Source organism: Labeo rohita, chromosome 13 (genome assembly GCF_022985175.1).
Source record: "Labeo rohita strain BAU-BD-2019 chromosome 13, IGBB_LRoh.1.0, whole genome shotgun sequence".
Taxonomy (NCBI): Eukaryota; Metazoa; Chordata; class Actinopteri; order Cypriniformes; family Cyprinidae; genus Labeo; species Labeo rohita.
The window spans coordinates 29,655,606-29,670,111 of record NC_066881.1 but is presented as its reverse complement, the minus strand read 5'-3'; the positions used below and the strand labels follow the sequence as shown (position 1 = coordinate 29,670,111).

Below are 14,506 nucleotides of genomic sequence, written 5' to 3'. Positions count from 1 at the left end.
AGAGTCCAGTTCCCTGCATAAGAAAAGTGTAAATCAATGAGAACTGGTCTCCATAATGCTGGACAACTTTCTATGAGGTTTCCAAGGTAACATTTAGCTTCAGTGTCACAGGAATAGTGGGGCTATGTAGATCTGTACCTTTTGGGAGCTCTGAATCCAAAGCAGCTCACATCTGCTTCTGAAAAAGCGGAGTGATTTAATGAGGCTTTAACTTTGGCCCTTTAAAGCCACCGTAGCTGCAGGGGCTGTTAGCCATATCTGTGAGCGCTGTGGTTCATGAACCCTGCTGGGCTAAAGCTCAGGACAGCGTTCTCCCAGGGCACTTTATAATGGATTCTACAGGCATGAGAGCACGCTGAAGACCTTCACAAGTCCCTCTGTCTCACACACACACACCCTCTCGCTTCAGTAGTCACAGTTGTACCAACTTGTCCTGGAGTTGTGCTGGAGTTCAAACACACACACACACTTAAAACTTAAGCATCAATTCTTCTGATTTATAAAACTGAGAGCTCCGGCTCTGAAGTCTCATTTAATCACACACATGCAATCCTATATTACTGTAGCAACCATAAATCCATTCAGCATAGCAACACCTTGGCAACCACCTATCAACATTCTTAGAACCACTAATAATATGGAAAGTACATAGCAACACCTTGGTAACCACTTACAAGACCCTAGTAACTAGAAATGTTTTTAAACGTACACAGAAAAACTTGGCGAGCATAGTAACACCTTGGCAACCACCTATGTTATTAAAACCACTCAGAATAACTTTGTAAGTGCTTAGCAACACCTTGGCAACCACTCACAACCCTAGTAACTAGACATGTTTGTAGACATGTGCTAGAAACTATCAATGTTTTCAAAAGTACTCAGAATAACTTAGCAACTGCATAGCAACACCCTGGTAACCACCCACAACACCATGGAAACATTATTATCACAACACCCATCAACATTATTAAAACCACTCAGAAAAACCTGGCAAGTGCATAGCAACACCTTGGCAACCACCCCACAAAAAGCCTAGTATCTAGAACTGTTTTTAAAATGACTCAGAATAATTTGGCAAGTGCATAGCAACACCCCGGCAACGACCCACAAACACCCTAGCAACTAGAAATATTTAAAACCACCCAGAAACATTCCAGAATAACTTAGCAACTGCATAGCAACACATTGGCAACAACCTCAAACACCCTAGTAACTAGAAATATTTTAAACCACCCAGAATAACTATAACTTACCAACTGCATAGCGACACCTTGGCAACCACTCAGAACAGCCAAATAAGTAGAAATGTCTTAAAAGTACTCAGAAAACTTGACATAGCAACACTTTGGCAACCACCTATCAATGTTCTTAAAACCACTCAGAATAACTCAGCAACTGCATAGCAACACCCTGGCTGGCAACCACCCACAAACAGCCTAGTAACTAGAAAAGTTTTTAAAAGTAGCAAAGCAGCACCCTGGCAGCCACTAACAAATACCTTCAAATGTTTTATAAAACTACTCAGAATAACTTGGCAAGAGCATAGCAACACCCTGCCAACCACCCATAAACAGCCTAGTAACTAGAAACATTTTTAAAATGACTCAGAATAACTTGACAAATGCATAGCAACACCTTGGCAACCATTCACAAACAGCCTAGTAACTAGAAATTTTTTTTTTTTAAAACTTACTCAGGATAACTTGGCAGAGCAAAAGTGCATAGCAACACCCTGGCAACCACCCACAACAGCTTGTCAACCATCTATCAACATTCTTAAATCCATCCATTCAGAATAACTTATCAACTGCATAGCAACACCCTGGCAATGACCCACAAACACCATAGTAACTAGAAATGTTTTAAACCACCCAGAATGACTATAACTTAGCAACTGCATATCAACACCCTGGAAACAATCCACAAACACCCTAGTAACTAGAAATGTTTTAAAACAACCCAGAATAATTTAGGAACTGCATAGCAACACCCTAGAAACTACAAATGTTTTAAAACCCATTCAGAATAAATTAGCAACTGCATAGTAACACCCTGGCAACAAACCACAAACACCCTCATAACTAGAAATGTTTTAAAACCACCCAAAATAATTTAGCAACTGCATACAGTAACATCATCATGGCAACAAGCCACAAACACCCTAGTAACTAATAAATTAGCAACTGCATAGCAACAACCTGGCAACAAACCACAAACACCCTAATAATTAGAAATGTTTCAAAACCACTCAGATTAAGTTAGCGACTAGATGGCAACACCCTGGCAACCAACCACAAACACCCTAGTAACTAGAAATATTTTAAAACCAACTCAGAATAACTTACCAACTGCGTAATTCAGCTTAGCAATGTTCTTAAAATCACTCAGAATAGCTCACTCAGAATCACTCAGAATCACACCCTAACAACAACCTTACTAGCGTTCTTAAAACCATTTACAATAACTTGCCAACTGCATAGCAACAGTCAAACGTTCTTACAATTTCTTAAGGAAAAAATGTCAACACAAAAATGTTAAGAAATGTCAACACAATTTATCTGGCTGCATAGCAACACCCTGGGAACAGTCAAGAACCACTCATATTTTTCTTTAAAAAACAATGCTCAACATTTATCATATTGCTGTTGGTGCCATTTCAAAGCTACTCAAAGCAGTAATTTTACCACAGTGAATTTGCATCATGGACGCAGCTGAAAAATACCATCTGCTAAATGAAGAAATATGAATGTGGTGCTTATTTTTCATACTCAGGTACTGTTTTGAATTCATAAGATCATATAATGACATTCCAGGTCAAGTTGCAGGATTAGAAAGAAAGTTTGAGGCCTCAGGAAGAGCGCAGTAATTTGGCAGTAAATAATAACATCAACAGCACTGTCATCACACCTCTGGGGGAAAATGAGTGAGAGAGAGAGAGAGAGACTACAGGAGTGCATGATCTCTAGTCTCTAGATCATTAACACACATCACCCTGCAATTAAAAACTCATTTATCTTAATTACTCAACTAATGGGACGAGTCCCTGCAGAAACACACACACCCTCAAAGGACAGCTACAATGACATATAACACACACACACATGCGCATATAGGTGTAAAAAGCCAACATTAATGCTCAGAGAAAATCCTGAAGCCACACACACTCACACTACAAACACACAATCCACACATCAGACTGTCTGTTTCTGCTCCACACACTCTTTAGTTCAGATGTCAAATGTCATTACTCCTTCCTGAGATGTTCATTCATTATATACTATTTTTTTTAACAGTGAATGTGCACTAATCAGATTCTGCATGTAAAGGTTGTTTCAAGTGTGTTTCTGTAATGTACACCAAAACAATCCATCCATCTGTGTATTTATCTGTTGTTTTATCTGTCCATCCATTCATCTGTCCACCATCCATCTATCTATCCATCTATCGTTCTATCATCTATCTATCTATCCATCATTCTATCGTTCTACCATTCTGTTTATCTGTCTGTCTGTCCTCCATCCGTCCATCAGTCTATTGTCCTGTCTATGTCCATCCATCCACCGTTCTATCTGTTGTTCTACCATTCTGTTTATCTATCTGTCCGTCTGTCCTCCATCCATCCATCCATCGTTCTATCTATCTATCCATCCATCCGTCCTCCATCCAGTTCTCTGTCATTCTATCGTTCTACCATTCTGTTTATCTGTCTGTCTGTCCTCCATCCGTCCATCAGTCTATTGTCCTGTCTATGTCCATCCATCAATTGTTCTATCGTTCTACGGTTCTATTTGTCCATCTGTTCCCCATCCATCATCTATCTATCTGTCCGTCCTTCCGTCCTCCCTCCATCCATCCATCCATCCATCTATTTGTCTGTCTGTCTATCTATCTATCATTCTCTGTCTATCATTCTAGTATTCTGTCCATCTATCTATGGTCTGTCCACCATCCATCTATCTATCATTTAATCTATCATTCTATCTATGGCTCCTGTCTATCTGTCTGTCTGTCAATCTGTCTATCTATCTATCTATCTATCGATCGTTATCTGTCCATCCATCCATCTATCGTCAGTCTGTCCTCCATCTCATCAATCCATCCATCCATCAATCTATCAATTGTTTTATCTATCATTCTGTCTTATCTATTGTCCTGTCTATCTGTCTGTATATCCTCCATCCATCCATCGTTCTGTCTGTGTCTGTGTAATTTTAATACTTCCTAATATTCGAATTTGAATTGCAATTCTGCCACTGTTTGCTACTTTAATTCAAATTAAATTAGAATTCAAGAATTTAAAAGGCACTTGTAATTCAATTCTGAATGACGTGCAACCCTGATGTTAACACAGTAAAGAAACTGCGCTCATCAAACCATTTCATATGATCTTGAACTCAACCAGAGTCTCCTGAAGAGAGAGACCTCTTCCTCTACCCGTTTTCCCCTCTGCTTCTTTGATTGTCCCCCTTAGATTCACACACAACGGCTTTGAGAAAGCATGCAATATGAATTCTAATAGAGCAATTACCATTATGAATGATAACTAGGGATATTCCGCTGATCTGGGGTCAGGGCCCGTGCAATAGCTCTTATGATTATGGAGTATGGAATCAGGTTCAGGAAATAGCAGTGCTCCGCTAGCCAGCGGGAATGTTTAACCTACATCACGGATCCCTGTCCTATTGATTAGACCATTAGACTTGAACCGCTCAGAGGAAATTGACACAATCCTCTTTCCATATGAAATCTTTGCATTAATGCTCCACAATTTAACGGCAGAGCTATCAGATTTCTTCAGAATATTCATCCGTCCACTTTGCAGCTTTCCTCTAAAAACCGAATAATATGTAATTTTGTGTGTGATTTGGAGGGCTGCACTGGTGATGTATCGATTCTCAAAAATAATGTCCTCAAACCTCTTCACTCAACACTACTTTACTTTACTTTAAGAGGCTATTTTGTGAACATTGCCATTAGGCGATAACCATTTATACGCTTGGAAGACTAACAGAAGACTGAACTATCAAAGACACATTTTTATTTGGTAATTTCCAAATAAATACTATGCACAAACTATTATTTGCCATCTGCCACCCAGCTCTATAGATACTAGCAATATCCCCAAACCCATATTAGTTATCACTTTATAACGTTTAAATAAATAAATACATTTTATGGCTATTTACATAAATAATATAAAATGACATATAAGTCAGAATTGTATGTTTAAGCATCACAATATTGAGCAACACTTGCTCAACCAATGGAATAAGTTTGGGAAAACTTGGCCAAAACCTTGGCATAAATTTTTTAATTAAATCCTTGAAACAAACTGTTCGAATTAACCAGTTTGCAAAAGACAGTCTGATTTCTTAACATTATTCAGAAAGCATACTATTAAAGGCGGCCTCTGTGAGTGGTTTGACATAATGCAGTGCCATTCAGACACTCGTTGTCATATAAGTGTCAAATCTATATATACACACACATATACAGCTAACAAAAACCCATTCAACATATACTTACACAAAATTGAGCCACTGAAGGTTCTCAATGTACGTCTGAAATATATCACAGAAACACATGGTGTAACTCTCTCTCTCTCTTTCTGAGTCTTTCTGTCTCTCGCCCTCCATTCTGTTCCTCCCTTCGCTCCGTCTGTCTCATGCTGATAGCAATGAAAGTGATCTACGGGGGAGGCCGTACACACACAAGCACACACATACAGTGAGTGTGTGTGTGTGTTTGTTGCACTGTGGGAAGGTTTGTCCCGCTGTGTTAAGCTCATGTATGGACTAAACCGACAAAGGCTTTCAGTCACACACACACACATTATCCCACATCCTAAGAGACTTACACCACAGCAGCACTAATGTGACACATATAGGCCACTTGTCCTTCAGACTGGAGCATGAAACATCATACTACGCTCAAGACTCAAATCACTATATATCAAATCACACATCATGACATCAGTATTTGGTATATTATGGAAAATTTTGAAATAACCATGATCACTGCATATTTTAAATTCCATTCACATACTGTCATCCAAATAAGTGATTTTGAAGTGGGTATTAGAAATGCGATTAAATGCACATTTTCATATACATCTTTTCCGCTACACTGAGAGCGGACGGCTTTACATTCTCTGTGAAATTCGCTTTAAACATGTATGACAAATGCGCTCTGTGTTCACTTTATATTCAGTTTTATGCATATCTCAGTGTTTATGGTCATCTTGCAGGTTATCATTCAAGGAAATATTATGCAACAACAGAGGTGGCGATGGTATATTTCCAGATTTGCAATCAGGAGGGAATATAAAATAAAGTAAATTAAATTAAAATAAATTAAATTAAATAACCCTATATAGAAGAATAAAAAATATTATTATTACTATTATTCTGCTCTAAAATTACATCAGTTTACCCTTTGAAATGTTTGTTAACATAGCCTAAAACTAAAAATAAAAATAAATAGGATTTTTAAAGAATTACAACCCTAAAACAATGACAAATTAAAGACAGAAATTTAAAGAATAATATTCTGAAGTATAAAAACTAGATAACCATTATTATTATTATTATTATTACCTAAAATGACATCATTCTACCCTTTTACCCTTTGTTAACACAGCCAAAAACATCTAAAAAATTAAATACAACAATATAAAAAAGAAACCCTAAAGTATTTTAAAATATAAAAAGAATATATTAGAATATGCAGTACTGTGCAAAAGTCTTAGGCCACTAGTATTTTCATCAGCTAAAAAATGGTTTAAAGTCAGTTAAAGTCGGTCTTTTGCTGTAGTGTGTCAGTAGGAAATATCAGTTTACATTTCTAAACATTCATTTTGCCATTAATTATAATAATCCAGTGAGATTTTTGTGTGGAGCACAGGCTGTTGTCAGACTCCTCGTGCAAACAGAGATGTGATCTCTCCATCATTCAGTCCAGTCTGTCTTAAGAAACAGAAAAAACAGAGACAGACTAAATCCAGAAGAACTGTGGCAACATCTCCAAGATGCTTTAAGAGTCCTATACCTACAAAGCTACAGTACTGTTAAAATTTTAGGCAGTTAGGCACATAAAATGAGGATGCTGTCAAAAACAAATGTCATAAATAGATTTTCTTTATCAAAGAACTTCTAAACTTTGCGTTTAAACCAGCTTTTGCCCTGTGTGCACTTGTGCAGAGTTTTTCAGGTAGCTTTGCAGATAGGTTACTTGAAACATCTTGGAGATGCTGCCACAGTTCTTCTGGATTTAGCCTGTCTCAGTTTTTCTGTTTCTTCCTGTCATTCCAGAGACAGACTGGATGATGGTGAGATCAGATGTCTGTGTGGAGCACTGGCTATCATCAGACTTCTTGTGCAAACAAAAAATCTCACTAGATTATTACAATTAATGGCAAACAGAATGTTTGGAAATGTAAACCGATATTTTTTACTGACACACTACAGCAAAAGATTACTTTAAACTTACTTTAAACCATTTTTTAGCTGGTGAAAATACTAGTGGCCTAAGACTTTTGCACAGTACTGTATATTATACTTGATATTAAAATAAATAAAATTTTACAAACGTACAACCTTAAAACAATGAAAAATTAAAGACATATAAAGAATAATATTTTGAAGTACAAAAACTACATAACTATTATTATTATTATTATTATTATCTAAAATTACATAATTCCACCGTTTGTTAACACAGCCAAAAACACTTCAAATCAAATACAATATAAAAAAGAAAACCTAAAGTATATTAAAATATAAAATATATCTTAGATTATGTATTGTTATTGCTATTAGTACTATGATTTAATATCATGCCATTCTACCCTGTGAATTTGTTTCTATTTGTTTAGAAAGTCTTAAAGGAAAACAAACATAATAATAATTTGTATAATATCCCAATACATTTCAGTTCGAATAAATGAAATGTTCTCAAGTTTATACAATTGAACGCCGCCAATGTGATAAATCACGATGGATGTGACTGACCTGATATGATCGTATATCCGATTCCACGTGGTCGACCTTGATCTTGATCAATCGCAGTGATCTTACGGACTTCATAACCCTACAGACACACACAGACAGACATCAAACATTTAATGAAAGATAAAGCAAGAAACGTATGAAAAGTATGCATACAAGTTCATACACACATTGTCTTTCATTTGGACAGTATATCGTTTGCTTTGCATGAAACGTGTGCTTGGTTTTATTTTGTCTAATGCAATGACAAACAGACTTTTTAAGTGCTTTTGTGTGCAACTGTTGAGGAAAGGACCTGGTGAGGGATGTCACAGGGACATCAGCTTCAAAAACAAATGCATCAAATGAGACATGAAAAACAACAAACGGAGAAATATTCTGAATTTGAGGACTCTTTGATCCTGAACGAGAAACCGTGCAGATGCTTAAAGAGAAAAGTGAGCGAGCGTCTGCCATTGATCCAGCTAATAGTGTCTGAGAGCTGTTTATGCTTCATTTCTGCCAACACTCCACTGCTATTACAGCACACAATCAATTACAGCACGTTTAGCGCAAGAACGTGAGGAGGAGCGAGGGAGAAATGGATGACAAAAGCGGCTGAACAGGGGATGAAGTGTGGCTGAAGTAATTTGCAAGCCATTCTCTTGCCGTCCGCACAAGTGGAATGTTCAATCAAGCACATGTCTTTCTCCTTCTCTTTCCTGTCCTCTCATCCTTAAACATTCTCCCTGCACCTTCTTGTCCACTCCTCCATCCTCCCTCCATCCGCGTCTCTTCTCTTGCACCATTTCAGATCAAGCGCTTGACAGCCAAATTGTGTTTGCCCCTAAAAAGCCTTTAAATGTCACCCTGACAAAAGAAAACGCCAAACAGCAGTGCAAAAACTCCCCACTTTTCCCGCAAAACATTGTTTTTCTCTCCGTTTTAGCCGGTGTCAAACTTTGGTCCATTTGGCAGGTGGATTTAGTTTTCTACCGAGTGAGCATGAACCGCAGAGCTGCGTTTGTGCCGGAGGGTCAAGGTTTGACGGGTTAGGATGGACAGCGAGCCCCTGCTGGTAGGTGACGTAACTACACCCACCACTCCATGGGACATCCAAAAACTAGCTGTGTATAATCCAATGAATAATACAGTGGTGGCCAAAATTATTAGAACACTAGTATTTCACCAGGTAAAAAAATGGTTTTAAGTTAGTTATTTCTATCTTTTGCTTTAGTGTGTCAGTAGGAAGTATCAGTTTACATTTCCAAACATTCATTTTTATTCATTGTAATAATGCCGTTTTTTGAGATTTTTGTTTGCCAACAGCTGGTGCTCCACAGAGATCTGATCTTATCATCATCCAGTCTGTCTGGAATAACATGGGAAAAAAAATGATTTTGTTCTATTTAAAATCCAGAAAAACTGTGGCAATGTCTCCAAGATGCTTCAAGAGACCTACCTGCAAAGCTACAGTACTGTTAAAAGTTTTGTAAAAATGCTGTCAAAAATAATGTCATAAATAGATTTCCTTTATCAACATTTGGTATGACCAACCTTTGCATTTAAAGGAGAACTCCACTTCCAGAACAACAATTTACAAATCATGTACTTACCCCCTTGTCATCCAAGACGTATTTCTTTCTTCAGTCGTAACGAAATTATGTTTTTTGAGGAAAACATTTCAGCATTTTTCTCCATATAATGGACTGATATGGTGCCCCGATTTTGAATTTCCAAAATGCAGTTTAAATGCAGCTTCAAACGATCTCAAATGCGGTTGTAAATGATCCCAGCCGAGAAAGAAGGGTCTTATGTAGCGTAACGATTAGTTATTTTAATAGGAAGAATACAAGTTATATACTTTTAATGCCAAACGCTCGTCTTGTCTTACTCTGCCTGGACTGTTTTTGTTCTGGTTCATGACAGTTAGGGTATGTCGAAAAACTCCCATCTCATGTTCTCCCTCAACTTCAAAATCATCCTATATCGCTGTTTTACCTTTTTTGTTAACAGTGTTTGTTCTTCTTTGCATGTTCATGTTGCAAAGACTGGGTCTGTACTTCTGCAGCGATGTAGGATGATTTTGAAATGATTTTTGAAGTTAAGGGAGAAAATACGATTGGAGTTTTTTGACATACCGTAACTGTCTTGAGTCAGAATACACAGAGTTCATGAAGAGAAAGGCAAGACGAGCATTTGAGATTAAAAAGTATTTAAATTGTATTTTTTTAATGAAAATAGCCAATTGTTTCTCTAGATAAGACCCTTCTTCCTCAGCTGAGATCGTTTACAACCACATTTGGGATCGTTTTAAGCTGCATTTAACTTTTTTTTTTGAAGTTCAAAATCAGGGCACCATATCAGTCCATTATATGAAAAAAATGCAGAAATGTTTTCCTCAAAACACCAAATTTCTTTACGACTGAAGAAAGAAAGACATAAAAAAAAATCTTGGATAAGGGGGTGAGTACATTATGTGTGAATCTTTGTTTTGGAAGTGGACTTCTCCTTTAAAGCAGCTTTAAGTGTACAGTTTAAAATAAGAAATAAACTGACAACAAGCTGGTTTGATTCTTTAGGGTCTTCATGAAATGTCTGCAAAATACTTTAAAATTCTTCAATGGTGGTCTAAAACAACACTTTTTACCTTGTCAAAAACAGCTCTTTTTACAGCGACTCATTTCGATGCATGTCTCTTTAAATAAAAGTGAGCTACTGCTCACCCCTCCCCCTCTTCCGTTTTTTTTTTTTTTTGTTGTCACATTTGGTGTCACATTACCATCAAAAACAAAACCAATCCTCTGCATCCACAGTGGCTCTGATGTCTGAGAAAATTAAGACTCTTATGTTCACTTTTACATCCAAAAAAAAAAAAAAAAAGGCGGATAAGGGCCAGTCCGTCAGCAGTCATGGGCGGAGACTGAGCATTATGACATCATAATGCTCAAAAAAACAAAACGGCTTGATAATTGAGAATGTTTCGGGGGGTAAGACACATGTATATGCAAACACTGTGTAAAAGTGAATTTAGCATCTGACATCCCCTTTAAAAGCATTCTCCAATGTACAAAAGCCACTGAGATGAGTGGGAAAGCTCTGGGATCTCTCTCTCACCAGGTGTCTGAGCAAGAGCGATGCACCTGAGATGAAGCGGAGGTTAAGAGTTGTGTTTTGACAGATGACCCACGCCAGCTCTGCGTGTTTGATATCTGTTTGCGTGTAAATGTCAGTAGCCTTGAGAACTCTCCACACCCACTCAGTCACTTAGCCCGAGGCCCGTCGACTGAGTCGACACACACTCCGTACACGCGTGCGTGAGTGTGAGGGAAGATAAGCTTTAAGCTCTCTGCGTGTGGCTAAGTGTACGTGTCAACATCGTTTTATACGAACATGCTAGTGTGACGTGTGCCTTATTGAGGGCGTACGTGTTTAGACTGTCTAATTCTCATCACAAAAGCCTCTTGTCTTTTTTTAATAGCGTTTCCGCAACTTTAGGAAATAAGAAATGAAATGCCAAAATCAATCGCATCCACTTGGAGCTTGATGCTGACCGCCATGTTTAGACAGGACAACTGGTCTTAAGTCATCACTGTCTTCTTATTCGTGACCTTCCTGGGACGACTGATAGATCCGTGTCACCACACTTCACTTCTGACACGCTCACGAGTTAATATGCATGCAAATGGACACCAGAGACAGAGATAAAAGAAGGGAGAGAGAAAATATGGGGCATGAAAGAAAGAGAAATAGGTAGAAAGACAGAGAACCAGAGATTTGGGAGTTAGAAGTGGAGTCACAAAGGGTAAAATATTGAAATGTACATTCTGTAATATATTTAGGGTCCCATGATTTCCGCTACGTGGAAAATGCGAACAGAATCACAGAAACCAGTCATAAAAATTTAATGTACTGTATAACACAGAATCTCATGGAATTTGCTGAATTTTGGATGAATAAACCAAAACTAGGTCAGTTCACCTAACGTGGGTGAATATTAAGTCGCAAAAATACTGCTTAAATATGAATCCTGCATGTATGTGTGAATGAATGGCGCAGTAATGCTTGCAGCTCTTTTTTTCAGCCTCTGCTGCCTCAACATATGAGTACATGAACACATAAACAATCTCTAGAATTCCTCTGAGAGTGTCATCATGAGCATGGTTTCTTGTGAGAAAAACTATCATTACATCAAATAAAAAAAGAAACTTTTTTTACAGCAACCTGTCAAAATAAAAGTTTGGTTTAACTTCAAAAATTGTGACAGAAAAATATTACTTAATGAAATGTAAACTAATAATAAAATTATTAAAACATTATTTTTTAAGGAATGTTTACCAGAAAAAAAATGTATTTCAGAAAAAAATACATACAATAAACATTTTTTTAAAAATAAAATCTATTAATTAGACATCCTTTTGATTGTTAAAATTTAACGAAACCATTAAAATGGAACCCAAAAAATTATTGGAAAACAGAATTTGGTAGAAATAAAACTGAATTTGAGAAAAAAACTAAAACATATATTTCATAGGGCCTTAAAAATGTTTAATAAACTGCTGTTAAAATTCTGTATGTTCCATGGTTTCAATTAATTAGACATGCTTTTTGATTAATATTTCTTAATTTAACCATTAAAATAGAGTGTAAAATGTAAAATAAAAAATTAATAATGAAATGAATGAATGAAAAAAATTCCCTGATTTCATAGGGCCCTATATATTAAAATAAATTCAAATTGAAAAGAGTTCTTTGTCATTTTTACAATATTACTGTTTTAATCTATTTTTGATTAAATAAATGCAGCTTTGGAGAGCAAAAGAAACTAATTTCAAAAAAAAAAAAAAAAATTGTTATTCCAAACTTTTGACCGTTAGTGTGTGTATTAAATATATCATATGTATAAAAATATCAAAATACACTTATTTTTCTATATATCAATACATTTTTATTTTTGCTCATAAGATAGCAAATTCTGTGTTTTCCAGTAATTTTCTGGGTTTCACTGTAATGGTTTCATTAAATTTTAATAATCAAAAGCATGTCTAATTAATAGATTTTATTTTAAAAAGTATTTATCTTTTTTATTTATTTTTTCTTTGTTTTACAATTTTTATTATTAGTTTACATTTCATTAAGTAATATATTTCTGTCACAATTTTTGATGTTAAACTTTTATTTTGACAGGTTGCTGTGAAAAAGTTTGTTTTTATATGATATAATGATAGTTTTTCTCACAAGAAACCATGCTTATGACGTGACTCTCAGAGCAATTCTAGAGATTATTTATGTGTTCATGTACTCATATATTGAGGCAGCAGAGGCTGAAAAAAAATGCAAGCATTACTGCACCACTCACTCACACAGACATGCAGAACACGCAGGATTCATATTTAAGTAGAAGTTTTGCGACTTAATATTCACCCACGTTAAGTGAACTGACCTAGTTTTGATTTATTCATCCAAAATTCTACAAATTCCATGAGATTCTGCGTTATACAGTACATTCCATTTTTATGACTGGTTTCTGAGATTCTGTTCACATTTTCCACGTTGTATTAACTTTTTTCAAATATTATGTATTTTATTTTTTTGTTCTTCACACACATTTAAACGTTCATTTTTTAGGAGAGATTTCTAGTTTTGGTCTATGCAAAAATTACAGTTTGAAATAAATTTTGATTAAATATAGCTAATTCTGCTTTAGTTTATTGAGGAACTATTTTCTTTAGTGGGAAAAAAATGCACTGTAAATTCTGCATCTAAAATATAACTTCAACATTAATTTCCTGTTGTACAGTATAAAATCGATACAGCATTTCAGTAAAGGCGGGCATACACGGTGCGATTTTTGAGGTCGTATGAGCTCGCATGCGATTTTTTTTGGTTATCGGAGGAAATCGTCTCTTCTCGTATGGTCGGGGCTCGTATGGTGTGTGAGAAATTACGAGACGAGCAGAGTGCCTTACGAGCACTTCCCGACCTTACGATCATTTTTAAACATGTCAAAAAACTTCGGGAGCTGTCGGATTGAAAGCGTGACGTGTGTGCTGTTGAACGAGCCGATTTGTTGAGCAAACTGGAAATGACCAATCAGAAAACCATATAGCAAAAGTCCTGAAGGCAGTTTTATGATTCTGCATTACTGTTCTTCCACAACAATACAACATGTAAGTTGCAGTATGTATACAAAAATACCTAAACTATTCAGCATTTTAACATGTATAAAAACAACGTCACAAATTGCAGAAACTTGCATGACACGCAATGATTGTGTAATTTACAATATCTTCCACGACGACGATTAAGAAAAGAAAGTCCATGTTGTTCTCTGCCCTTCAGCCAAACTCTTTGCCATGCCCTTCGTTTTCTTTTCTTTTTTGTTTTTTCGCAAGCCATTGCTGCCACAAAGGAAAGGATCTCTTCCTCAGAGTCCATGTTTTTGGCGCGGAACTTCGTGAATGTGATTGCCTCGGAAATCGGCAGGTTTTAAAATCGTGCCGTGTACCACTGCGTCCGTA

The 14,506-nt window shown here is 36.5% G+C and overlaps 1 protein-coding gene across 1 annotated transcript in view; it reads right to left on the bottom strand.

The window, feature by feature from the left end:
• The window catches only part of cdh23 (cadherin-related 23), a 308,861-nt gene that overhangs the window by 167,080 nt on the left and 127,275 nt on the right, over nt 1–14,506 (bottom strand). Inside the window, exon 9 of the mRNA XM_051125171.1 lies at nt 8,010–8,088. Within this exon, the coding sequence (XP_050981128.1) occupies nt 8,010–8,088 (79 nt within the window). The remainder of the gene's footprint in view (nt 1–8,009; nt 8,089–14,506) is intronic.